The following is a 26,328-nucleotide window of genomic DNA, read 5'->3' as shown; positions in this document are numbered from 1 at the left end:
CCATACCATACCGTGTTATACATGGAACTTTCTGTATGTAAACATATGACAAATAAACAGAGAAATTCCAGAACACATTCACAAGAGAGGCTGCCTCTGTTGCAGGGGCCGGAGTCTTGGGTGGGTATGATATGAATTCCGCCACTAATATTTTTATTCTCTCCAAGTCCTTCCCGAGGTTGGTGGGAATGGAGGCCTGGCTGCAGAGGGAGATGCGGTTTGATGTCTGACCTTGTTTTGGGTTTAAAGGCATCCAAGTAACTTGTGTCAGCAGTCTGAAGTGCGTCAGAGCCAAGCGTCTCCAGCTGGGCCCGGAGCCACGAGGAGAGGAAAGGCAGCGGCAAGCTGGATGCCTGTGTGAGTTGAGTGGAGGCTGGAATTGGGTCTTGAAAGTGTGATCCCCTTGGGAACAGGAGAAGGGCTTTCCTATGCCACCCCTCCCAACCTAAGTCAGCTCCAGGGACACAGAAATATTGAGCTGAACCCAAGAGAGGGTGTGAGTGGGCAGGAGGAGGGGGGTTGGGGGAAGAAGGTTTCCTTTTCAGTCCCTGTGAGATACCAGGCATATTTCATGACTCCTGAGGAAATCCTTGGAGCAGCTCTTCATGGCCCCCTTTCACTAGGCAAGGAAAGGAGGCTTGGAGAGGCCGAAGGGCGCAGCTGGGCTGGTTGAACACGTGCTGTCTGACTGCAGAGCCATGTCCCCTCCAGCCAAGGCAAAGGGTGCCTCTAGATACTGGGGACACAGAACGTGGAGGAGCTGGGGGACAGGACTTGGGGAGTGCCAGCTCTGGAGTCGGCACTGCCTGGCCCGCGGGATGGCTCAGCCTTCCCTTTAGCAGCTACCTAGGTTCTCGGGCTCCAGGGCCAGGCCCTTGAAGCTCAGAGGAGCACTTCTGAACTGGGTCCTGGGCCAAAGAAGTCAGCAAAGGGGAGGCAGGGGCTCGGGAAGCATCGCACAGAGGCCGTGCGCATCTGCTTTACAAGGGATTTAAATCAACCCGGAGGCTCAGCCTGACCTGAGTCTCTGTTAGAAGATTATCAAGAAAAATGGAACAATAAAAAAGCTGTTACTTAATAAATGCAGGTTTCCAGGGTAGGCACGTGGGGCCCAGGGTAGGTCTTGGGGGTAGACATCAAAGGGCCTCTCTGAATCCTCTCTAGCCTGTGGCTAGAAGCAGCTACTCTTTAGCTGTTCACCATGGGCCTTTACTTGTGTCACTTGAGGTCCCAACCAAGTGGTGACCCCCTCAGGCAGGGTGTTCACATAGGATGGACTTCCTTCTCCACAGACCTGCTGCCTGGCTGGCTCCGATGTTGAGAGGGGGTGTGACATGGGGCAGAGCAGGCAAGGCCCCAGACAGTGCACCTGACTCGGATGGGAGGGCAGAACACGTCCAGGTCTATGCACTGTCTCCCCACTCCTGGTGCCTCCGTGTGTGTATCCTTGTCCATCTGGTCCCAACTGTCCACCTGGAGTGACTGGAAACTTCCTCAGAGCAACATACTGGATGCAAGGTGGGGATGTGCCCAATTTGAGGCTACAGGTGTAGGCAGAGAGGTTGAGGAGGGCAAGTTGAGCTCATGGAATCATTCAGTTTTCTAGCTTGGGTCTGGGTAAGAATCAGGACTCTTTTTTTTTTAAGACTCTTTCTTGTCTGCAGAAGTATCACCAAGTCTGTTCTATTCTTCAGTTGGAAGGAGTCTTTATTTTTAAAACACTCACCCTGGCACATTCAAGCCACAGAGTGGCAGGGAGCCCGGGGAGACCTGGGAGGGCCCTGTCTAGCACCTGGAAGGCTGGCCATTGCTTTCAGGGCAAGGATGGACATTCTTATCACAACCCCTGGCCCTGTCAGGCCAATTGAATGCCTCAGAACAAAGAACACATTTTTTGATCGAAACACTTTTAGGCACAAGAATGATTTTTATGAGCAAGAGTTGTTTATTTTAAGAAGAAAGATTGATGCCACCATTTCATGTCTGCAAGAGTCACCTGGCCCAAGAAAAGTGTCTATACTTGCTCACTTCTCAGAAATGAGCACAGGTGCCTTTTGCTCCCTGACCATGTCACGATCAATTACTCCAGCCACAGCCTACCCAGCTTCGTTGGCTGGAAATGGCAATGTTTGCCAAATAAGAACAGAGCACAAGGCTCCTGGGGTATCTCCTCCCCTCTCCCGGGCCGGACCCACCCTCTTGCTCTGTCAGAAGCAACCTGTGGGATGGGGAGAGGGTGGAGAGCCAGAAGCCGGAGCCCACTCCCAGCACTGGGGCGTCATTTCATCTCACTGCACTTAGGTTGCCATCCAATCCCTTCATTCATTCATTCATTTTGGACAAGACATGTCTGATCTTTGGAGTCTCCCAGTAGTGTGGTCTCATGGGCTCCTTTTCCCCAAGGCTCTGTGGCCTGGAAGAGCCTCTTTCTTCTCCCCATTACCGTGGGACCACAGTCTGAAGCAATGGCAGTTGGGCTTCCCTCTGCCATGGCCAGAGGCAGCTCCCCATCTTAGAAAGGAACTGGGTAAGAATCAGGACTTCTTTTTAAGACTCTTTCTTAAAAAGTGGGGACCCCAGGGAGTCTCGTCAGCCCACTTCTTCCTCCCCAGGTGAACTGCTTTCTCTAGTCCAGCAGCAGAGGGAAGTATTGAGGGGACATTCTGGGACCTCATCAGGCCTGCAGGATGGAATCTTGTTTTTACCGAGCTTGGAGGGGAGTTCCTGGAGAGGACTGCTATGGCCAGCACCCAGTCCCCGGGCCCCAGTCACCGCCTCACAATGTCCCTGCCTGGAACAAACAGTGGATGTGAACAGGGTGATGTTTATCCTTATTTGATTATAATGTGGTCCCTTACCTCTCTCCATTTCCCTTTTCTACTAATGTCTTTTCACTCCAAGGGCTGTAAATGAATATATTATGAACTTCTCAAAGGCACCGGCCATGTTCCCTATGTATGTATCCCTGCAGGGCATAGAATAGTATCTTAAATATCATAGATGCTCGGTAAACATTTCTAGAAAGATAGGACCTGAATGTCACTCAGACAGTCACTCATCACAGACTGCATGGGAAGGACTGCATTGGGAGGAATGGGACCCTCATACGTAAAGAAGGAAGTCATCTATAGCATCAGAGAACTAGGAATAAAATGTCACAAGAGTCAGAGAAGAGAGCTTGCTGCTCACTGGCAGTGGTGAGCAGGGACGCTTGCCCTGAGGAGGGGAAAGTGAAGAGGTCCAAAGGCATCTGACCCAGAGAGCAGAGTGAGCAAAGAGTAAGCAAAGGGTGGCTGCGTGAGTCCCAGGGCGCAGACTGGACTCCACACTGTCACTGTCACTGGATTGGGTAAGGAATAGGCCTTCCCCGGGGATGTGGGTCTTTACAAAGCCAGACTCAGCAAGAAAGGGGGAGGCACGACCTGCCCTCCTGCATGGCACAGAGTAGGGCAGGGCGGGCTGCTGGGTAGATGTCCCAGTGAAGGCTTCCTGCCTCTGTTATTCTCCTTTTTCATAGGGCCTATGTGAGAAGGCAGCCCTGTCACAGGGGAATGCCTGGACCACTTGGTACCAGCAAGCCTGCTTTGTGGTGCCAGCTGTGTGCAGGAGGAGTAGGCTGGAAACGCCAGCTACCTGGCCACTAGAGACCTGGGCCCAGGAAAGGTGTGGAGAAACCACCTGTCCCAGAGGAGCCTGAGCCTGGGGGTGGCCCCCCTCATTGGAAGAAGGGGCCCGGGTCCCAGCCACACAGTTTGTAGAGTGCCCTGCTCCCGAATCATAAAGGCACAGTGAGGTCCGCCGTTGCTGACATCTAGATTAAGTAATTTTGAATTTAAGAAAATAAGAGGATCAGCAGCCACTCTGTATAAGAAATTCAGGAAAACAAAAAGCAGATCAGGTCGATACAAGAATGACTTAGTTTAGGAAGGCAAGACTTATCTGTATGTAAGAGAACGTGGATGGGACATTCATTCTGAAGTACTGTAGGACAGGGGACAATTTGTCATATGAAGATGTCACACATCCTTTCCCCCACCCACTAATGCCAAGTGCCTCAGACCCATGTGACGGCCCAAAGCACCCCCCAAAAGAGCCAAACATGCCCTAGGTGGCGGTGCCTAGGCTGCGAACCTCTGACTGGAGAGTCCTGAAGGGCTCAGTGGGGGCTCGGGCGGGATGGTGATGAGGGGCTGCCTGGGTTGCAGAAATACTGGTGGATGAGAGTTGGCTGACTCTGGCAACTTTCTGGACTTGGGAGGCTAGTTAGAGGGAGGACTCAAGCATGACTCATGCTGGAGGCCAGTAGTGGCTCCCTGATGACAAGGCATGGATGTGGAGGTTAGGGCTGGGGCCCGAGAGGAGTGCTGTTGGGCTTTTTCTTTTGTCTGTTTCTTAAAGCTTCATGAAGTATAATTTACGTACCATAAACTCACCCCCTTCAGTGTAGAATTCAGAGGTTACCGGTGTACTTACAGAGTTGTGCGGCCATCACCACAACCTGTTTTAATGGGCTGTAGAGCTTTCATGAAGCTGAGGAGGCACACCAGGCCTGGGGCGTGTGGTCAGGCCACCTGGGGTGTGGTCAAGCCTGGCCTCAGGGGCATGGTCAGGCCACCTCGGGGTATTGAGAAAGCCCCTTCTTCAAGGTGATGGTGGGAGCTATGGGCCACCTCGGGACCGTGTTGACTTAAGGCGGAGACAGAGAAGGAGGAGCCAGAGACAGAGAGAGGTAGGAGGAGGGGCCTGTTGGGCCCGAGTTCAAGGAGAGGCAGGTCAATGAGGTGAAGACCACTGGTGATGCAGAAGAAGATGGGAGGGTGGGCAACTGCAGCAGGGGAGGCGGGCTGTCAGCCACCTCTGAGAGCAGTGTCAGAGGGTGGTGGAGGCAAGATGGAGATGGAACGGGAATTGGGAGACTTAGTAGAAACCTGGGCACCTGTCTTCCCCTCTCCATTCCTCATCTCCAGTCCTGCCTGGTTTACCTTCTCCTCCGACCATTTCTCCCATCTCCAATCCGGTGAATCCAAGCCACGGCCACCCCTCCCCCTAGGCCACAGTGAATTCCAGTGGGCCTCTGTCCACTTTCCACCCTCAGCTGCCTCCAACCCATTCTCCAGGGAATCACATCGAGAAGTGGGACGAATGTCAACTTCCCCCAGACATGTCACAGCTTCTCGTTATCCCTGGGGAGAAAACCTGATGGCTTTAGCAGCAAAGTGCAGCTGCCACACCCTAGGGTCCTGCTTCCGTGCCAGCCCTTGGTCTCTCTGCCCAGCGTGCCCATTGCTGGTCTTCCTCAGTCCCGGAACGCACCCGTGCTGCTTCTCTGCTGCAGAGCCATCGGGAGGTAGACCTCTGCCTGGACCTTGTTCCCCCAACTCCTCCACGACAGGCTGCTTCAAATCTTTCCAACTCAGGAGCCACATCTGCCCCATGCAGCCCCTTTCCTGGCACTTGCCGTTCTTTGTAACCATCCATTTTGGTATGTTTATGTTTGCTGTCTATTTTCTTCACTAGAATACCAGCTCCCTGAAGGTAGACCGCAGCTCTGTATTGTTCACCCTTGAATCCCCAGAGCCTAGCACAGGACCTGCCACTTCAAAGGTGTTTCCTGGGAGTGAATGAATGGGCGGAGTTTTAACTTCAACCCCTTTCACAATTAGACTGTGAAGACAGTTCTACTAATTTTCCTTTGGTACCGCTTTCCTCTTATAACAAATGTGGCCCTCCCAGTCTCTCAGGACCGAAGATCATTCTTTGCTGTATTGTTATGCGGTTCTGGCTAGTTGTTTAGACTGCCGGAAAGTCTTGGTTTCCTTCTGATGTTGGAACTGTGCAGATTCCCATACCAACTTGTGCCCTGCATGGCACGGAGCCTGACAGAGGAGAGGGCCTGAAACCCAGTGGAGTTTATTAGTGTCTTAGCCAAGCCTGATGCCTGGGGGACAAGGTGCTGTCCCCAGGCTGCATCTCTTGGGGGCACAGCCTTTGAATCTACTCAAAGCCAACCTGGCCCTGCCTGTTGGTCTCTTTTCCCAGAGCCCCAAACAACATGCTTCTTTCCTGTCTTGTGTGGCTTTTCTCATTTGTAAATTCTGGAATAGGGAACCAAGTTTCTCTCCTCACCCTGCTACATTCTGCTCCCCTGTGGGCTCTGGAACATGTTGCCAATCTGTAAATGATATTTTAGTTCTTTGTTGTTGCTTTGGAGCTGTGAAACCTGTGATGTTAACACCAGGTGCTGAAAAATGAAAACTTATCATCAATCCCATCATCAAAGCAAGGTGGAGTAGAATGGTTTCAACTAGTCCCAAATTTCCTGGAGGAATTTGGCCTCTGTTCAGTTCCCCTCTCCCGAGGCTGATGTTACTAGCGGAACAGAGTTCTCTTCAGCTGCCCAGGACAGTCTTGGGTTTACGCAATTAAAAATCCCATCCAGTGGCCTCAGTGCTAAGCATAAGACAGGAACTATTTCTTGACTGAAAATATATTAGTTGTTTCTTGCAATTGGACTGTGGGACTCTAAGAATAGTATATTTTTTTCAGTAAGCAGAGCTTTAACAACCAGCAAGTTTAATTAAGCTTTTCTGCTGCACTTTTTGTTTTAAAAAAATTTAGTAGCAGGAGAGTATTTTTAGAACTGAAGTGATTATTTTGTGTAACAGATACATGTCTGAATATTCTTAAACCTCTATGTAGGGCAAAACATAGTTAGAGAATTGACTTCATGGGTCTAAAAGCATGACCGGTTGTTTCTACACATGTCATCAACACCATAGCTATTTATTCTATTCATTCATTATGTATACCCTGCCTTCTTTCTTCCTAAGTACAGGTGGGCTAGGATTGGGAGGAGAATTTTTTTTAATGTTTTACAAACTTGGTGTACACTGAACATCTTTTTTTCAATTCCCTCTGGTTTTGCTGGTCTAGGTGGGCTCCCTTCCTAGATTTGGGTTTCATTTGGATTTTTTCTTTTATTGAGAGGCACCATGATATCACTTAAGAGGTGAATGTTTTATATGTTACTTCAAATAGTAAAAATAACATTAAAGTTTTTGTTATGATAAAGCTGCAGGTTGAAAAAGAAAGCATTCGTCTAACTAAAACTATGAAGTGTGCAGTGTCTCAGCAGCTTACTGTGATGAAGTACCAGATGGCATGTTTTCAGATGAAGGCTCTAGCTAGCTACATTGGATCTTTAAGACTTTAGAAAAAAACGTGACATAAAAGTGGTGCAAAATGAAATATCAGATTTTTCTAGAAGGTTCTTTGTATACAAGTAGAATAAAGGTGATTTTAATATTGGTAAAGTGGAAAATGCAGTTTGCAGTTTATGGCCCCTACAACTCCTGGTTAAGATCATTAAAATATTTATCTACAAATAATGGGAATCATCTAACAGAAAGGGAGTAACTGATCCAAAGTAGAAATTATCCACGCTTGCACAGATTATCTACAATTTTGGCAGAGGCTGAGAAGGAACCTGTGAGAAACCTGAGGGTGAGGTGGGGCAGGACGTGATGAATTCTATTTAAGGAATTTCCACATCCTCTGAGGTGAGTTTGCCAATTCAGACACATCAGTGAGATCCACGCAAAGATATGGGACTGGGCAGGACTGTCCCAAAGGAAGGTGGCATGTGAAGACAACTCCTTGGGGTGGCCACAGGCACAGGCGATAATCAAGTCATTTCTTGCTTTCTTCTTGATATTTGTGGTATCAGATGATTCTGCTCTTTAATCTCACATTTCCATGTTTACCTTTAGAATAAGTTTCAGTATTTCCCCATATCTCTTCCTCTGCCAAACACTGCAAGTCCAGGGACTTTTTGTGAAGGATCAGGCACCATTTCTTTAACGATGTGAGAACTTCGGGCCTTCCCTTCATCTTCAGATCTTCACTTGGCTCAGCCTCCTACAGGAAAGAGAGATGCGCTCACTTTCAGTCTAGGTTTCCTAAGTTCTTCAGAGGAACTACGACCACCATAGCCATCAAGACACACTGCAGCCACCCACTCCCTCGCCGATGAGCATCTCGGGTCTGCTGCCGGGAGGTGAACGCCTGGCACCGAAAAAACCAGGGCACTGTGAGTCGGGTCATAGTAGCGCTGGTTTGCTAGAGGCAGAGGAGAATACCGACAGTATCAAATTCAATTTCTTTGCTTAAATTTGGATTCTGTTTCCCTAAGCAATGTGCATATTGTTAAAGCAAAAGAGGATGGAAAGAAAACACAGGTACTGGTAAAATTATGCTCACTTTTAAGTAATGCCTTCTTCCTGAAGCAGTGGTATTTTTCATCATTCCCCACCCCCACCCCCACCCCCTTTCTTTTCTCCTCCACCCTTATGTCTTCACTCTTCACACTTCCTAAGTCTGCAGAGTTCCTCAGCCACTTGGCTGTGAGCCACGAAAACTCCCCCAAAGGGTTTGGTTTGCTCCTCTGCAGCTGACACACGCCCTGCCCCTCCTGCTGCTACCCTAGTCTTTTTCGATGCCATTTTCTCATTGGCATTAACACATTTCTTTCTGTGAGCTGCTTGTTTTAACTAAAGCTGTATCCCATATTCTTATTTTTGCAGTGATCCCAGGTTATTATGCTAACTATAAATATTTTGGCTGCGAATCTGATGTAAGCAATGTTTTGAATTTAATATTAAACAAAAGCTTAATTGATCAAATCCCAGATCATTTTTTGTTGTTGTTCTAGAGAAAATATGCCGAATGGAAACGTTTTGGGGGAAATCTCTTTACTGAAAACTGTAAGTGGTCGTGGCATACTAGACAGTTACACAAATAAAAGTACATTTTGAATTAAATCCTACTTCTGGGCTCTAGTCACAATGAATTTGACACTAAATAAAAGGTTAAAATTTTCCAAGACTGCTCTAGTTGAAAAGAGCTAAACTGATGATGTATATTTATAAAACTAGTAGCAATCTAATACTTGCTTATAAAAAAATTAATCTCCCATCTGCCTTCCCAAATAAATTGGTACCACATAAAGAAACTAAAAAATATTGATATTTTCAAATACAATGGAAACAATTTTTTTGTTTAAAAATATATTAAATATATATATATTACATAGTATTGGTAGAAATGTAATACTGTGCAGCCAGTGATTATGTATGTATTTTTATTGATATGGATTTTCACAAAATATTAGTTGAAGAAAGCAAGTTATAAAATAGTATATACGCTAAGATGCCATTTAAGTAAACCCACAAGTGTATGTGTAGCATTCATAGAAAAGAGTGAAAAGATAGACAAATACTCACCAAAATATGGGGGGATTATTGGGATGGTCAGCTTTTTCTTCAACCTTTTCTCTAGGCTGCAGTGTTGCTTTTGTAATCAGAAAAGGCTACTTTAATGTGAATTACAAGCTGTAAGAAAATTACATGGATAGAGAATTCTTGCAGGAAGACTGGGTTTAAATAAAAAAGAGCAGGTTTTCATTTTAGGGCTGTCTACCAAGTGCTTTTTTGCATGATTGGATTATATAATCAATGTTCAGGACTCATTAGTCATAACTCAAAACACAATTTACCTGGATTGTTTCAAATAGTAAGATCATACTAATAATATTACAACTGGGTTTTTCTCTTAAACTTTTTTACCAGACCAATCAACCACAAATAAAGAAAATAAACCTGAAGAGTGCAAGACTCCTGTTTCTTATATACAATTACAAAATCCCTATCTTTTTATTTAAAATCTAGACATCATTTTGGTATACTGAATTAGACTGCATACCCTCAAAGTGGGTGTAATTGCTTCGTCAATAAATTTAACAGTGATTTTTATCAGTTTCAGAGAATTATGAATAGCCTTAGATTGAGGTACTTTTTAATACATTATAAACTAAACATATATCTGTAATTATGCTGAAAAGATATGAAATGACCTTTAGTAAATAATACCTCCCTGTAAATTTTTGTTCTAGATAAAGAATGGTACCAGGGCACTTCCCTGGTGGCACAGTGGTTAAAACTCCGTGCTCCCGATGCTGGGGGCCCAGGTTGATCCCTGGTCAGGGAACTAGATCCCACATACATGCTGCAACCAAGAGTTCACATGCCACAACTAAGGAGCCCACCTGCTGCAGCTAAGATCCAGCACAACCAAATAAATAATTTTTTTTAAAATAAATGAATGGTACCATAGTGTTGCAAACCAGGGGAAAAAGCAAGTATGACTTCCAAGTACTTTACAGAACAGTACTTCCTAGTACTTTACAGAATTTTCCACTTGATTATATTTTCAAACACATTAATTTCTTGGTGTTTTACTTTCAGTGGTCTTTAGTCCTTGAGGAGCCCTCACTGGAATGGTGACTGTTTGCTCAATGGATTGAGTTGGAACCCTTACCAACTGGGATTTTTAAATTACTATAGATTTGGCCTGATGCTGGTGTTAACCAGTGAGCACAGACTCTGAAACCAGATGAGTGTTAATACTGAGTTTCCATCCACTTCAGACACACTGACTGCAGTTCCATTCATGGCTTCTGGAATGGTTGTTGGTCTATCCAAAAATAGTTCATTAACAGATATGTAAAGTAAGTTGCATCACTGGCTTTGAGTTTAAAATTGAGATATAATTCACATACCATAAAAGTCACCCCTTTAATGTGTGCAATTCAGTGGTTGTTAGTATATCCACAAGGTTGTGCAACCATCATTACTATCTAACTCCAGACCATTTTCATCACCCAAAAAGAAACTCCACACCCATTAGCAGTCACAACCCATTTTCCCCTCCCCCTACCCAGGCAACCATTAGTCTATGATTGTGATTTCTTCTTTCACCCATTGGTTAATTAGGAATGTTCTAATTTCCATATATTTATAAATTTTTCAAATTTCCTTCTGTTTTTTATTTCTAATTTCATTCTATTGTGGTCAGAGAACATACTTTGTATGATTTCAATCCTACTAAAAATATTGAGGCTTTCAAAATGACCCAACACATGATTTACCCCAGGGAATGTTCCACGTGCACTTTAAAAGAATGTGCACATGCTGTAGTTGGGTGGATTGTTCTATGTATGTCTTTTAGGGGTGCTTGGCTTAAAGTGTTGTTCAAGTCTTCTATTTCCTTGTTGACTTCTCTCTACTTATCCTATCCATTATTGCAAGCGAGGCACTGAAGTCTCCAACTGCTATTATTGAATTGGATATTTCTCCCATCAATTGTATCAGTTTTTGCTTCATGTATTTGGAGCTCTGTTGTTAGGTACATATATGTACATGATTATGTCTTCTTGATGGATGGATCCTTTGATCGTTATGTAGTGTCTTTTTCTCTAGTAACAATTTTTGCCTTAAGGTCTCTTTTGTCTGAGATTAATATATCCACTCCAGCTTCCTTTTTGTTAAGTTTGCATGGTATATCTTTTTCCATCGTTTTACTTTCAAACTGTTTGTGTTATTGATTTGTAAGCAGCACATAGTTGGATCATGATTTTTACCCATTCTGGCATTTCTACCTTTTAATTGGAGTGTTTAATTCATTTACATTTAATGTGATTACTGATAAGGTAGGATTTAGTCTGACATCTTTCAACTTGTTTTCTATGTCTTATGTCTTTTTGTTCCTCTATTCTTCCATTACTTCCATGCCTTCTGTTGTATATTTTTTAGTGTGCCATTTTAATTCCCTATTTGTATCTTTTACTACATATTTAGCTATTTTCTTAGTGGTTTCCCTGATGATTATAATTAACATCTTAATATACAGCAGTCTAGTTTGGAATAATACCAACTTAATTTCAGTAGTATACAAAAATTTTGTTCCCATATAGGTTTGTTCCCTCCCCCTTCCTTTGTACAGTTATTGTCACACAGATTCTGTGTTTTTTCACTTTGTGACCATCAATACAGATTTATAATTTTTTAATGGAGTTGCCTCTTAAATCAGATAGGAGTAAAAAAGTTATGAACAAAAAATGCATTTATGGTCTTTCATATTTACCTATGTAAATATCATCGCTCTTTATTTCTTCATGTGGATTTGAGTTACTGTCTATTGTCCTTTTATTGCAGCCTGAAGGACTCTGTTTAATTATTTCTTGTAGGGCAGGCTTGCTAATGATGAATTTTGTTTTTATTTATCTGGGAGTGCCTTAATTTCTTCTTCATTTTCAAAGGATTGTTTTGGGGATACAAAATTCTTGTTTGATAGTCATTTACTTCAGCACTTCAAATATGTCATCCCACCGCCTTCTGGCCTCCACAGTTTCTGATGGGAATTCCTTGCATCTGAGTCAATTCTCCCTCGCTGCTTTCAAGATATTCTCCTTGTCTTTATCTTTGGACAGTATGATTATATGTCCAGGCATGAATTTGAGTTTATCCTGCTTCAGTCTTATTGAGCTTCTTGGGTATGTAAATTAATATTTTTCATCAAAGTTTGAAGTCTTTGGTTATTATTTTTTCAAATATTCTTTTTCTCTTCTCCCCTTATTTGACTCCCATTATGCATATGTTGGTGCACTTAATAGTATCCCATGAGTTTCTGAGGCTCTATTAATTTTTCTTCATTCTCTTTTCTTTCTGTTCCTCAGCCTGGATAATCTCAATTGATTTATATTCAAGTTTGCTGATTCTTTCTTCTGCCTGCTCAATGGCAGGCAGATGATGTTGGGCATCTCTAGGGAATTTTTCATTTCAGTTATTATATTTAAACTCTACAATTTATATATGGTTACTTTTAAATAATTCCTATCTTTTATTGATGCTTTCTATTCGGTGAGACATCATTTTCATACTTTAGTTATTTGAATATATTTTAAATAGCCGATTTTAAAGTCTCTGCCTGCAAATTCCAATGTTTGGACTGCCTCAAGTACAGTTTATTGACTTTTTCCACTGTGTATGGGACATACTTATTTCTTTACATGTCTCATAATTTTCTGAGAAAAACTTTTTTTTTTTTGTGGTATGCGGGCCTCTCACTGCTGTGGCCTCTCCCATTGCGGAGCACAGGCTCCAGACGCGCAGGCTCAGCGGCCATGGCTTACGGGACCAGCCGCTCCGCGGCATGTGAGATCTTCCTGGACCGGGGCACGAACCCGCATCCCCTGCATCGGTAGGTGGACTCCCAACCACTGCACCACCAGGGAAGCCCTGGACATTTTAAATAATAGGATAACTGTGGAATTAGATTTACTAACCCCTTTGCCAAGGTTTTGATGTAGTTGCTAGTTTTTGTTTATCTAGCAAGTCATATGAACTAATTCTTTAAAGTCTATTAGATAGACACTGAAGTCTTGCTCAGATAGTTTCTTAGTGAACTAATGATTGGACAGATATTTCCTTAAACACCTGAAACCAGTTAACTCTCACGGTCTTTGCTGACGGCTTTGTGTGCATGTTGGGACACACTTCAACACTCAGCCAGGAAGTTGACAGCTCTGCCTTCACCTTCAATTTCTGCTTGGGCAGATCATCAAGATCAACCTAAGGTGGCAGTTTAGGAGGTTCCCAGGTCTTTCCTGAACAGGAGTAACAATCCTTGGCTTGAGCAACGTCTTTGGCATGTGCATGCACATGACCATCTAAATTCCCAGGAATGGCAGAGCATTTCCAAAGCCTCTATGAATATCTCATTCCTCAGCTTTTCCTTTTTTAAGTTTATGGTTAGCCTGTTGTTTGCTCCAATGTTTATTCACTACTTCAGGCAGCCACAACTGCTTCTGATTTTTTTTTTCATTAAATTTTTTTTTTTCCCCTGTGTAAAAGGCTTTTCATACCAGGCAAGCTCTGATCAGAAAAATAAAGACAGCCTTGCAAGTGAGGTCTTCCAGGGAACCACCAGACAGTTCTCTGGGAATGAGGCTTTGAAGAAGCTCCAACCCCACTCTGCCCCTTCCAGTGGCTTCTACATTACGGACTGTTGGTTTTCAAGGATAAGCAGAGCTGGAAATGGGCAGGGGGAATGGAAATAGGACTAGTTAAAATGCCACAAAGCTTACTGTTCTTACTGAGATTCAGCTATTTCTCTTGCATAAATATTCCTTGGGTTGCTATGAGGTTAATTTCCAGAGTTCTGAAAAAAGTTGATTCTGACAATCTTTGCAAATTTTCTCCTTGTCTTTATGGAGAGGAGAATTTTCAGAAGTCCTTATTCCCCCATTCTGGCTGGCTTTAAGTATTTAATGTCCTTTTATTTTTCTTAGCAAAATGAATCTGGTTAAAACAATAAAGCCACCACCATTGACATTTCTAGGCATTCGCATGGTTCAAGCTCAACTATTCTATAAACAGCAGTATCTGTGAGAACAACTAAACGGGATATAGTATGAATTATAGAAAATGTCCACACTACAAATGAATGGTGCCAAAATGTTTCAGTAGGCAGACTCAGAGTATTAGAAAATTTTTTCATTATATAAAAAAGAAAGAAGGAAAGAAAGGAGGGAGAGAGGAAGGGAGGGAGGGAGGGAGGGAGGAAGGAAAGAAAGAATGATCTTGGATTACTATAGTCTCAAAATTGCTATGAGAAGCAAAACCTGACAGGTAAAAAGCATAATCCACACTCTGCTGTAAGATGAATTGGGGGAGGGGGGGGCGCAGAAACCTGGCCAACCCTTGCAAGTCTCTTAATTACATATAGAAATGACCTCCAAATGCTCCACCTTCTGTCCAGCCACCACACTGGACTGCCAGTACATTTCTGTCTCTGATGTACAAGGGACCATATAGTCATGCTTCAAAGAGAATATCCTAGGCTGTAAAGCAATCTCTTTTCCTGACCAAGGATAGCATTCACTCAGCTATGATCAATTCCTTTACTAGAGACACTTGCATCACTTTCAGATCTATTGGCTAATAGCACAGGGAGGTACTTCCTGGGTAGGGATAATGAAATTTGAATGATTTTTAGATAGACATGTAGTTATCTTCAAGAATACGGACTTATAAAAATCCCATCAGTTTAAGAGAAGGCAAGATATTCACTTAATTCCTGGAGAAATGTAGAAGAGCCTCATTAGGAGCAAACAATAGTTGCTGGAAACCACAAAAATAATAAAATCATAATAAAATGTTCAGGGTTATGTAAGGATACATTTTAAAACAAGATTCCTTATTTTTAAATAATATTACAAGTCTATGAAATGAATTTACATCTCAATATTTAATTACATCAGGTTGCATTAGTTAGGAATCCATGTTCATAAATCATTTGAATAAAAATGTTTTGATTTCTCCTGAAGCAATGTATCGTGTTTAAGATGAACATGTTTGATTTTTCAATTCAGGGAACAGAAACCTAATTTTACTATTAATGATTTCTAAAATTGGCTTTGAAAGAGATTACAAAATAGGTATATATTTTAGGGAAAACTGTGCAAACCTCGTAAGCTGACTGGTATTGAAGGCTTTTTTCTTAGACTGTAAACATTTTAATTCTTAATGCTTAATGTGGAAGAAAAGTGAGAGGTACCTTAAACTAGGCAGACAAGCCAGTGTGAAAGGTTTTAGTGAGTGTTGAGTACATTGACTAAAAGATGTTTAATGCAGACCTTGCTTTTCCAGAAAGGAGGGCCAGGTAACAAAGCAGTTCATCATTCTTTTCTATTAACCAAAATGTATCCTCCACTAGCCAGGACTCTTTTGTATTGATCATTTTAAAAAATGTTAAAGTGTGCTCAAAATATATATTTTATTCATTGAAGATGCAACATTTCATTCATCTACACAATGTTATGTAATTGAAGATTTTGGTATGATAACAATTGGGCATTTTGAAGAACACTGATAGGGTAATCCACTTTAAATGGACCCCCCCCCCCTTGTACTATATCATAAGAAGGCCTATGCCCAACAGGGTATCCTGTATTTTAAAATTTACCATTAATCACATATCAGATTACTGATGTAAACTTACCTGAACAGACTGTATTTTCCAAATAACTCACTTTTTTGGGCATTGTTATAATTGCATGAATTATTTCTCTACCTAGTATAACCATTGCTCAAGAAAACATATATATAGTAACTTTAGAATTTTCTGCAAAGCTCTGGACACAATTAAATATTTAGACTGTAGGCAAATCTTCTCCAGTCTACAACACTTCTTTATAATATCAAAAGACATCAGTGAATCCAGTACAAAATTTTTATAATGAACAGCACCAAAGAAGCCAAATTATAAGTTCCATTTCTCATCAATTAAGCTGGGTGCTGCATCAAGGATTAAGGCTGAGGCCACCCAAAGGTTGTCTGCCTAGCCCACTGCTGGTGTTCAACACACATTGCTTGTACAGAGGCTGTTTGGATTGTAAGTGTCTTTGTAAAATTTCAAACAAGTTAAAAGTATTACATATCCTTATCTCAACAGAATCCTGAATATCAGGTTAGCAAATTTCATAGTTCCATTTTAAGACATATGATTGTAGAGGGTAAAGTAGAAAGATGTTGAAACATATTACTGTCACTTAAATGATAGGTAGCAGCCACATAGGCCTGAACCACATTTGTGAAATTTCATGCCACATTTTTCACCTCCCAATTTATATACATGGAGGGGTTACACTAAAACTTCAATTATTCCAAAGGATGAAAGAAGTGTTACATTTTGATATAGATCTTCAGTTTCTATTATACCATAAGCCTTTGAAATATTAAGGCTGAAGAGGCCAAGTTATGAAAGGGACAAGAGGAAGTAAGAACAGTGGAAATACAGTTGATAATGTTCTGCCTTCACCATTCTATGTGGATAGTCTGCTTTCCAGGCAGCAGGTGGTGTGACTGTGAAAAGATCACACATTTGTCAGTAACTATGTAGGATTTTTAGCACTGTTAGAGCCTAGCATTACAGATTTAGGGCAGCTAATAAAATTCCATAAACCAAATTTTTGACAAGTCTGAAATTTTTTGAAAATAATTTTCCTACCAAGTAAAACTTCTTGGTTCCCTTTTAGTCCTGTCTCAGAGAAAACTATGTATAATTAAACTTTTTTAAAAAAGTAAAAAAAAGAATCACTTCACAGTAACCAGATGAACATCTGGCAGCAAAGCAATATTAAAATGCCATCCTTTCAAAGGAAGAGCAAGTATGTGAGTCCTCCATTAAGAGCATTATCTTATGTCAGAGCATAATCTCACACTTTCCATTTATGGCCTTTTTGCAAAAGTCCAAGGCTGAATTTGGACCTGCTTTTTCCTGTGTTTTCTCAATGTTATCTGGACAACAGTGTGTCAAGTACATAAGAAACCTAAGGTCAAAATGAAGATGATCTAATGCACCAGGTATTTAAATAAATGTGCACAGGCTGTACTTAGAATCACCTTGCTAAAAACTAGTAGCAGAAGTAGCTGAAGCCTGTTTGTCATATGTAACAAAAATATTTCAAAGTCAATATAAATTTAACCATAACCCATCTAACAAAAAACACCAGAGATCATATATTAATGTGTTTTTTTCTCTCCCTTTCTCAGTAGCCAGAAAATGTTTAAGTCTAGAAAGAAAAGGATCAGATCTTTTAAAGCCTCATATGTCCCTCTTCTCATATAAAAAAATCTTATCAGGAAATTAAAAATTCAAAAATTGTTTTTCTGTAGTTTTTCAAAATAAGTGTGTATTTCATTTATAATCTACAGTTTTATTTTTAAAACCCCCTCACAAAAGTCTCTTAATATGTTGCAAAACTTTATAAACAAGGTTGTAACTTTCCAGAGGGTATGTGCCAGGACCCTCATGAAGCCCCTACTGGAGTCTAACTTGGAAGCCAACTCAGACACCCACCCCCCCTCCCCCCCCACTGCTATTCAATACTATTGAGGTCACAGGGTTTACTGAAATTTGTTAAAAACATGGAGAATAACCTCTGGGGAATAATTCTCTGGGGAAAGAAAGAGAGATGAGAAGATTACAGATACCACTGAAAGTATGTGTGTTCAAAAGTTAATTTGGTTATATTATCAAATTACAGTTCTTCAGGGAGCTTAAACTTGCTCTAAATTAGATTCGGGGAGGCACATCAAACTAAATAGTCTGCATAAGAGACTCGCTGACATAAAAGAAAAACACGGAAGACAAAGGGTTCTTAATTTGGGGAAGGATATATTCCAACTTGGGGGAAGGGTGAAGGCATTTCAGCTCTGAAGCTCGATCATGACATTTCCAGAGTCCTGCAGTCCCCAAGCGTGACAGGACAGATCGGAAGGGCCTGTTGGGCCTGGCTGGACTCTCCTGTCCCTCTGTCACACTGTGCGATATGCAGGCAACTGCAGTGTCAAGCTGGCAACACTCCTGAGGCTCTTGAGTGTTTATCAACTCAGTAGGTCAAAAGTCTGCAGACACTGGGTGGAGCAGCAGTAAGCCACAAAACTCACAGTTGTCCTCCTGGAAGGGGAAAGAGGGGGAGAAGGACACTGTGAGTTCAAAAGGAAAGTCTCAGAATTCTTTCCATTAGAGACAGTCTTTTCCTTTGTTAAAATAAAGGATTAGGATGGTCAACAGAGTACACAACAGAAATATAAATTCCTTTTAAAACTGAGCACTGGAATCAGGTGAGGTATGTGTGTGCTTATTTTATTAGCAGTTTTCAGATGACGCAACATCCCTATGTTAGCAGCAAAGGAAAAGTAAGCTTTTTCCATGTTACAGTCTGAATTCGGCTTACTAGAACCAGTGCAATGACAGAATTTGAAATACGTTATAAAAGTCACTTTTTCTAAGAAAAAGTCACCAATTTAGCTAGAACACATATATATCGAAGAGCTTAAAAAACATAATTTTAAGGAATTTATCCTACAAATGTATGCCCACAGATTGCTTACAGAGGTAATTTCAGAATCTGAATCATGTAGTTTGAGGGTCTTCTCCCACACAACAGAGGAAACCCATCTCAGACTCCTGCTTGGCATATTTCTGCAGCGAGTCATGAGCCCTCCGATCCCAATCTGGGCAGCTCCAGTTGTTGGATGCCTTGTTTTCCCACCAGAAGTGCTATCCTCTGGTGAGGAGAGATTAATCTACTGTTGTTTTCACAGGACCCCTGTGCTGACTGTTTTCTCTTTTCTCCACCCCTCAACTCAGTCTTTGCCTTTCTCTGTAATCCAACAAGGTGACCTCTACAGACCCAACCTCCAAGGCTGCCTGATAGCTGGTTTCAGGCTGAATTAGGACAAGGGAGGTATAGCAGGAGGGTAAAGGGCAGGAAGAGAGAAAAGTTGAATATTTTCTTTTTCTTCTTTTTTTATAAAAAGTCTAGTTAATAGAGGTATAGTTACAGACAAACATAGAATAAAATTCACCCATTTTAAGTGTACAGTTGAATGAGTTTTGAAATATGTGCAATTATTTAACTAACACCACCATCAAGATATAAAATACTTCTCATATCCCCAAATGTTCCTTGTGTCCACTTGCAGCCAACCCCCATCCCCTAAACCCCCTGACAAGTCTCTGGCAACCATTGATAATTTTGTTTCTCCGTGGGCTTTATTTTTCCCTGGGCCACCACGATCCTCCAAAAGAGGCTTTGCCATTATTTCATCTTGGATGATCAAAGATCTCAAGGCAAGAGCTAGACCTACTTCTATGGGTTCTCTTGCCTTAGATTTTTGTACTAATCCAGGATTCCCTTACCAACTGGTTCCAGCTAGCTCCCCTGGATGGACCCTCCTGTATGGCTCTAGTTCTCACTAGGCTCCAGTCACACTCAACCAGGCAGTTGACAACTCTGCCTTAGCCTTCACTTCCTGCTTGCACAGAGTCTCACTTCCTGCAAGCAGAGGTGAGAGCTCAGGGCCTTCTTGGGTCTTTTCTGAGCATGCTCACATCCTTTTGCATGCACATGACCTTACATACTCCTAGGAATATGTTAGTGCTTTTCAAAGCCCCCGTGGAAACCTTAGTCTATTGTTTGCCCCAACAGCTACCCACTGCCTCAGGCATCTGTGAAGTTAAGCAATTGCCTATAATTGTTTTGACAATTTTTGACAAATACCCTCAGAGAAGAGGCTTTTTGCACTGGTGATCTCTGACTGAGGAAATAAAGACAGGCTTGCAAGTAGGGTTTTTCAGTGAAACACCTTTTGAAGATGCTCCAACTTCCTTCCACCCCTTTCCAATTGTTGCCCAGCTGCTGGTTTTAACTGTGATAGCAGATTCTTGGTTTTCAAGGTTAAGACTAGAAGTTGGGACTATAGGTTAAAATATCACAAAGGTCTCTGTTCTTTTTGAGATTCAGTCACTTTTCTTGAATAAATGCACTCTGGATTGCTGTAAGCCTTTTGTTAATTTCCAGAGTTCTGAAAAATTCAATTCTGACAAGTTTTGCCAGTTTTTTCATTGCTTTTATGGAAAGGTTGACTATTTCTATCCCACTCCATCTCTACATCTCTGACTAGAGCTTTTATTGGGCAACCCCTCCTGTTGGTTCTAAGTCTCAACAGCCTCCAGATCTTCCTTTGTCCTTCATGCTAAAAGATTAAGAACGGTAAACCTTCCTACTGCTGTAAGTTCCCAGGTACTTTATCATCCTTGTGGGTGCTCTGACCCCTGCCTGAACTTCTGTAAATAGTCCTTCTCCATTAATTTCTCTTCAAAATCCCAGCTTCTGTGTGTTTTCCAGCCAGTACCCTGATTGATTTAGTAGGGAGTAGTCTAAGGAAACAGTCCATCAAAGTGGGATTCTGGGATTGGGTTGGTAAGTGCATGAATGACCTCATTACCAGGGAAAAATGGGACATCACTGATTACTCGAAGTTGTGGTATCACAATTACTCAAATTATCACTAAGACTGCCAGTGGAGGGTAAGGCACTGGGAGTTCAAGTGCTGTGGCACTTGACTGCTGTGGCATCATGGTGAATTCAAAGATTGTGGAGGGAGATGGCTTCTTTTGACTGCTTTAAAAGATTTCCCCAAATCCCAACCCCCTTCCAAAAAAAAAAAAAAAAAGATAAGCTTAGTGCCTTCTTGAACTCTCAACTCAAGGCATAGGTAGAGAATCAGAAAGTTTCTATGGTGGCTTTAAAGGAATTCTTATTTTATGAAGCTGTGGGAGGGACATGCCTGAGGCCTGAATGTACAGGCTGCAGAATCACATACCAGGTAAAAGTATACTTATGCTAAGTCTCTTACGCTAAGGTAAAGGTTCTTGTGGGAAGGGGTGAGGACTTAAGAATTGAGATGGAAACCTTTGTGTAGACACAAAGCTAAGGACCTTAAACCTCTAATATCTCTAAACATTTCTTCACATCAGAAACAGCCCTTCTTACTATCTAAGAAAACAAGCATTCACTTGAATAAAAAGATTTCACTGACTTCATCTGGTGTGGTTACCTAAAAAGGAAATTCCTATCTTCTTCAGGCAGGAACAATACTCACTGCCTCTAGGGCCACAGAGAGAGCAAAATCCCAGCATGATTCAGAGAGTTAATTGCAAGGGCTGCTCCTGGGAGAGATTATGTACATGAAGGAGTTGTAGAATATTGTCAAATTTTATTTGCAGAAATCTGGAGAGTAAGCATGGAAATGGAGTCTAAGTATAATACATTAGCCAGTGAGAATAAGTCTAAGGTTGGATCAGGCCAAGAAGGGTGTTTCACGAGGCCTCAGCATTTAATGTGTTAGTATGAGTACCTATAATGGTTAATAGAAGTCTTGCTTCAGTAGAGGCCTACAGTCAATGAGACAGAGATGCTAGAACTTCCACTGCACAGTCTAGAGGGAGGAGATCAAAGGCTTAGAGAAATGGGAATGTTGAAGTGGATCCAATGTGGCCTAACCTGCTTAGCCACCACCTGGAAACCTCTGGGAGGGTCAGGAAGACAGTCCCTTCACTAAGACATTAATATATGTATTGGTGAGGGGAAGTCAAACTGGAAGTAGCAAGCACACCTGATACTTAATATGACACATGCCTACTAGAGGTGAGAGAGAAAGCCTGCAAAAGCTCAGGTGTCTGCTACATTGGTAAAGTTTCAAACAGAAAAGAAGAGTTACATCCAGAACTGTCCACTTGAAGAAACAGATACACACTTGTGGGTCCCTTTGGATTTTGGAGGCAAAACACATTTTGGGAGCCCCAATCTTCCAAGGTTCTTTCTCTTACAACTAAAACACCCTGGTCATAATACAACAAACAAGCATTGGAAGACTCTGAAAGACATAATGAAGATAGACAGACTATGATCCTGGGACTTGAGAAGCAACACAGCAATGGTAAACTCCCGAGGCTTCCTTATTGCCTCCCATATACTTCAGATAGGATGCTGTAGGAACTTCCAACCCAGAACCACCAACAGGCAGAGTCAAAAAACCAAAAGAAAAGAAAACAAAACACAACAAAAAAAACAACCCCCCCCCCCAAAAAACTCCAAGAAAAGCCTGTTATCCCTATCCAAAGGATTAGGACAGAGAAATCCATCAATTTCTATCGAAAGTAAATAACTAGTTGCTTAGGGCTAGGTATGGGGAAAGAGAGAGGTGATAGATAAAGGGTACAAGGTTTCTCTTAGGGTGAGAAAAACGTTCTAAAATTGTCTGTGGTATTAGTTGCATGTTATCTGTGACTACAGTACAAACTGCTGATTTGTATACTTTAAATGGGTGAATTGTATGATATGTAAATTGTCTCAATAAAGCTGTTAAAAAATAGCACTAAAAGGAGAAATAGATAAACTCACAATTAGAGTGGGAACTTCAACTTCTTTACTCTTAGCAACTGACACAACTACCAGACAGAAAATCAGCACAGGTGTAGAAGAACTGAACAACTCAATGAACCAAAGAATCTAATTGACATATACAAAACACTCCACCCAAAGGCAACAAAGTACACTTTTTTTTTTCCTAAAAGCCCATGGAATATTCACCAGGACAGACTATATTCTGTGCCAAAGAACAAGCCTCACAAATTTCAAAGAATTGAAATTATATACAGAGAACACATCTGGTTTCATCTCTGACATAAAGAGCCTAGAAGTCCTCACTCCTGTTCTTACAACAAGAACAAGCTGAACAAATTGAAAATCAACAACTTTTCTCCACTCACCAGAGAACTGAGGTCATAGGGCAAACTGCAACTTCAAAATCTGGTGAGACAGGTACCTCCAGAGTCACAGCTGAGACTTGCTTACCTGGACAGAAGATGCTAGAATTGCTGGAGGCTGAGTGTGGACAAGCCTGAGAGTGAGATACTCCTGAGGCTGCAATGTTAGGGTGATACACACATTCTTAGGTTTTACCTACAGAAACCCTACAGGCTATCATGGTGAAAATCCGTAAAAGATCCCCTTGTTGCTCATTCAGGAAGAGAAAAAGAGTAGTCATTACGTAACATGTCCAGAGCATCCTCCATAACAAAGGACAGTTCTCCAGAGAAAGTTTACCAGAGCCTTATCCCAGGTGTGGAAGGGCATTCTTCCCACCCTAGCCCCCTTTAGCCTGCCCATCCCACCTAAGAGGGGAAAGCAAACTATGCAAGATGAGAAAAATTTATGAAGGTCACAGCCTAGAAATACAGGCCCACTAAAATAATGATATAATCATAAAATTTAGAACATTTTCCTCCCTCATTTACCACCAGAGTAAATGGCCTCCAGAATAAGGACAGTGGATTACAGATAAAATTGATACACAGAAATCTCTTGCATTCCTATACACTAACAATGAAAGATCAGAAAGAGAAATTAAGGAAACAATCCCATTTACCACTGCATGAAAAAGAATGAAATACCTAGGAATAAACCTACCTAAGGAGGCAAAAGACCTATACTCTGAAAACTGTAAGACACTGATGAAAGAAACTGAAGATGACACAAATAGATGGAAAGATATGCCATGTTCTTGGATTGGAAGAATCAATATTGTCAAAATGACAATTCTATCCAAGGCAGTTTACAGATTCAATGAAATCCCTATCAAATTACCAATGACATTTTTCACAGAACGAGAACAAAAAAATTTAAAATTTGTATAGAAACACAAAAGACCCCGAATAGCCAAAGGAATCCTGAGAAAGAAAAATGGAGCTCGAGGAATCAGGCTCCCTGACTTCAGATTATAATACAAAGCTATAGTCATCAAAACAGTATGGTACTGGCACAAAAACAGAAATATAGATCAACAGAATAGGACAGAAAACCCAGAAATAAACTCACGCACCTATAGTCAATTAATCTATGACAAAGGAGGCAAGAATATACAATGGAGAAAAGACAGTCTCTTCAATAAGTGGTGCTGGGAAAACTAAACAGCTACATGTAAAAAAAAAAAAAAAAGAAAAAGAAAGAAATTAGAACATTCTCTAACACCCTACACAAAACTAAACTCAAAATGGATTAAAGACCTAAATGTAAGGCCGGATACTATAAAACTCTTAGAAGAAAACATAGGCAGAACACTCTTTGACATAAATCGCATCAGTATTTTTTGCATCCACCTCCTAAGAGTAATGAAAATAAAAATAAACAAATGGGACCTAATTAAACTTAAAAGCTTTTGCACAGCAAAGGAAACCATAAACAAAATGAAAAGACTACCCATAGAATGGGAGAAAATATCTGCAAACAAAGCAACTGACAAGAGATTAATCTCCAAAATATACAAACAGCTCATGCAGCTCTATATCAAAAAATAAATAACCCAATCAAAAACAGGCAGAAGATCTAAATAAACATTTCTCCAAAGAAGACAAACAGATGGCCAAAAAGCACATGAAAAGATGCTCAACATCACTAATTATTGGAGAAATGAAAATCAAAACTACAATGAGGTACCACCTCACACCAGTCAGAAGAGCCATCATCAAAATGTCTACACACAATAAATGCTGGAGAGGGTGTGGAGAAAACGGAACCTTCCTACACTGTTGGTGGGAATGTAAATTGGTGCAACCACTATGGAGAACAGCATGGAGGTTCCTTAAAAAACTAAAAATAGAACTACCATATGATCTAGCAATCCCACTCCTGGGCATATATCTGGAGAAAACCGTAGTTCGAAAAGATATATGGACCCCAGTGTTCATTGCAGCACTGTCTACAACAGCCAAGATATGGAAGCAACCTAAGTGTCCATCAACAGAGGAATGGATAAAGAAGATGTACTACATATATACAATGGAATATTACTCAGCCATAAAAAAGAATGAAATAATGCCATTTGCAGCAATATGGATGGACTTAAAGGTTATCATACTAAGTGAAGTAAGTCAGACAGAGAAAGACAAATATCATATGACATCACTTATATGTGGAATCTAAAAGAAATGATACAAATGAACTTGTTTACAAAACAGACTCACAGACATTGAAAACAAACTTATGGTTACCAAAGGGGAAACGTGGTGGGGAGGGATAAATTAGGAATAACAAATACACACTGCTGTATATAAAATAGATAACAACAAGGATCTACTAAATAGCACAAGAAACTACTCAATATTCTGTAATAACCTATATGGGAAAAGTATCTGAAAAAGAATGGAAATATGTATATGTATAAATGAATCACTCTGCTGTACACCTGAAATTAACACAACATTGTAAATCAACCATACTCTAAAATACAATTTTAAAATAAATTAATTAATAAAAATAAAAAAGCAAAATAAATAAAATCCCAGCACTGTTAAACCTTGGGTTCATCTTACTGGGCCCACCCAGGGGCCTGCAGGGGGTGCAGTGGGCAGTCCTGAGGGTGCTGGGGGAAGGGGGCTCACCATGCTCCTAAAGCTCATTTACCAACAGTGCAGCCTGGGCTTGACAGGATATTGAGGTGAGGATCTAGTTTTTAAACTATACAGGAGTACGGAAGAAAAGTCATGAGAAAATAGGAGAGAATGAAGAATGTTATGAGATAAATGCATTCCCATTAAAATTTTGCATTTAAAAACAAAAACAGCTGCAAGATGCAGGCTCTCTGAGGAGTATACAGGGAAGCCCAAAGTTAAGCAAGGAGAATCATAAAAGGACACTAAAGGAATCTGAATTTCAATCTGAAGCCTCTAGTACCTACTACAACAAACATAAAACAGAGCTCAGCTCCTAGCCAGATTAAAATAAAATCTCATACTAAATGCCTATTTAGCTCAGTTCTTATTACCCAATATGTCTGTCTTTCAACAAAAAATTACAAGAGATGCCAAAAGGCAAGAAAAAGCACATGCTGAAGAGACAAAGAAAACCTCAGAACCAGACTCAGATATGACAGAGATGTTAGAATTATCATAGGGAATTAAAAAAAAATAGAACAGAAAATCCACGATCTGTGGGACAATTTCTAATGGTGCAAGATATGCATAATTAGAATACTAGAAAGAAAAGGAGATAAAAGAGAAGAAGAGAAGAATTTGAAGTAA

General features: G+C 41.3%; 1 protein-coding gene across 3 annotated transcripts in view; it reads right to left on the bottom strand.

The window, feature by feature from the left end:
• Positions 1 to 17,821: 17,821 nt before the first annotated feature.
• Positions 17,822 to 26,328, bottom strand: part of LRRC28 (leucine rich repeat containing 28) — a 183,707-nt gene continuing 175,200 nt past the window's right edge. For all 3 annotated transcript variants that reach the window (XM_069540468.1, XM_060005505.1, XM_060005504.1), the window contains one exon: positions 17,822 to 18,357. In XM_069540468.1, the coding sequence (XP_069396569.1) occupies positions 18,285 to 18,357 (73 nt within the window). In that variant the 3' untranslated portion in view covers positions 17,822 to 18,284. The remainder of the gene's footprint in view (positions 18,358 to 26,328) is intronic.

The sequence above is a fragment of the Delphinus delphis genome, chromosome 2 (genome assembly GCF_949987515.2).
Source record: "Delphinus delphis chromosome 2, mDelDel1.2, whole genome shotgun sequence".
Taxonomy (NCBI): Eukaryota; Metazoa; Chordata; class Mammalia; order Artiodactyla; family Delphinidae; genus Delphinus; species Delphinus delphis.
Note: the sequence above shows the minus strand (reverse complement) of the source record. Positions and strands in the feature narration are given on the sequence as shown.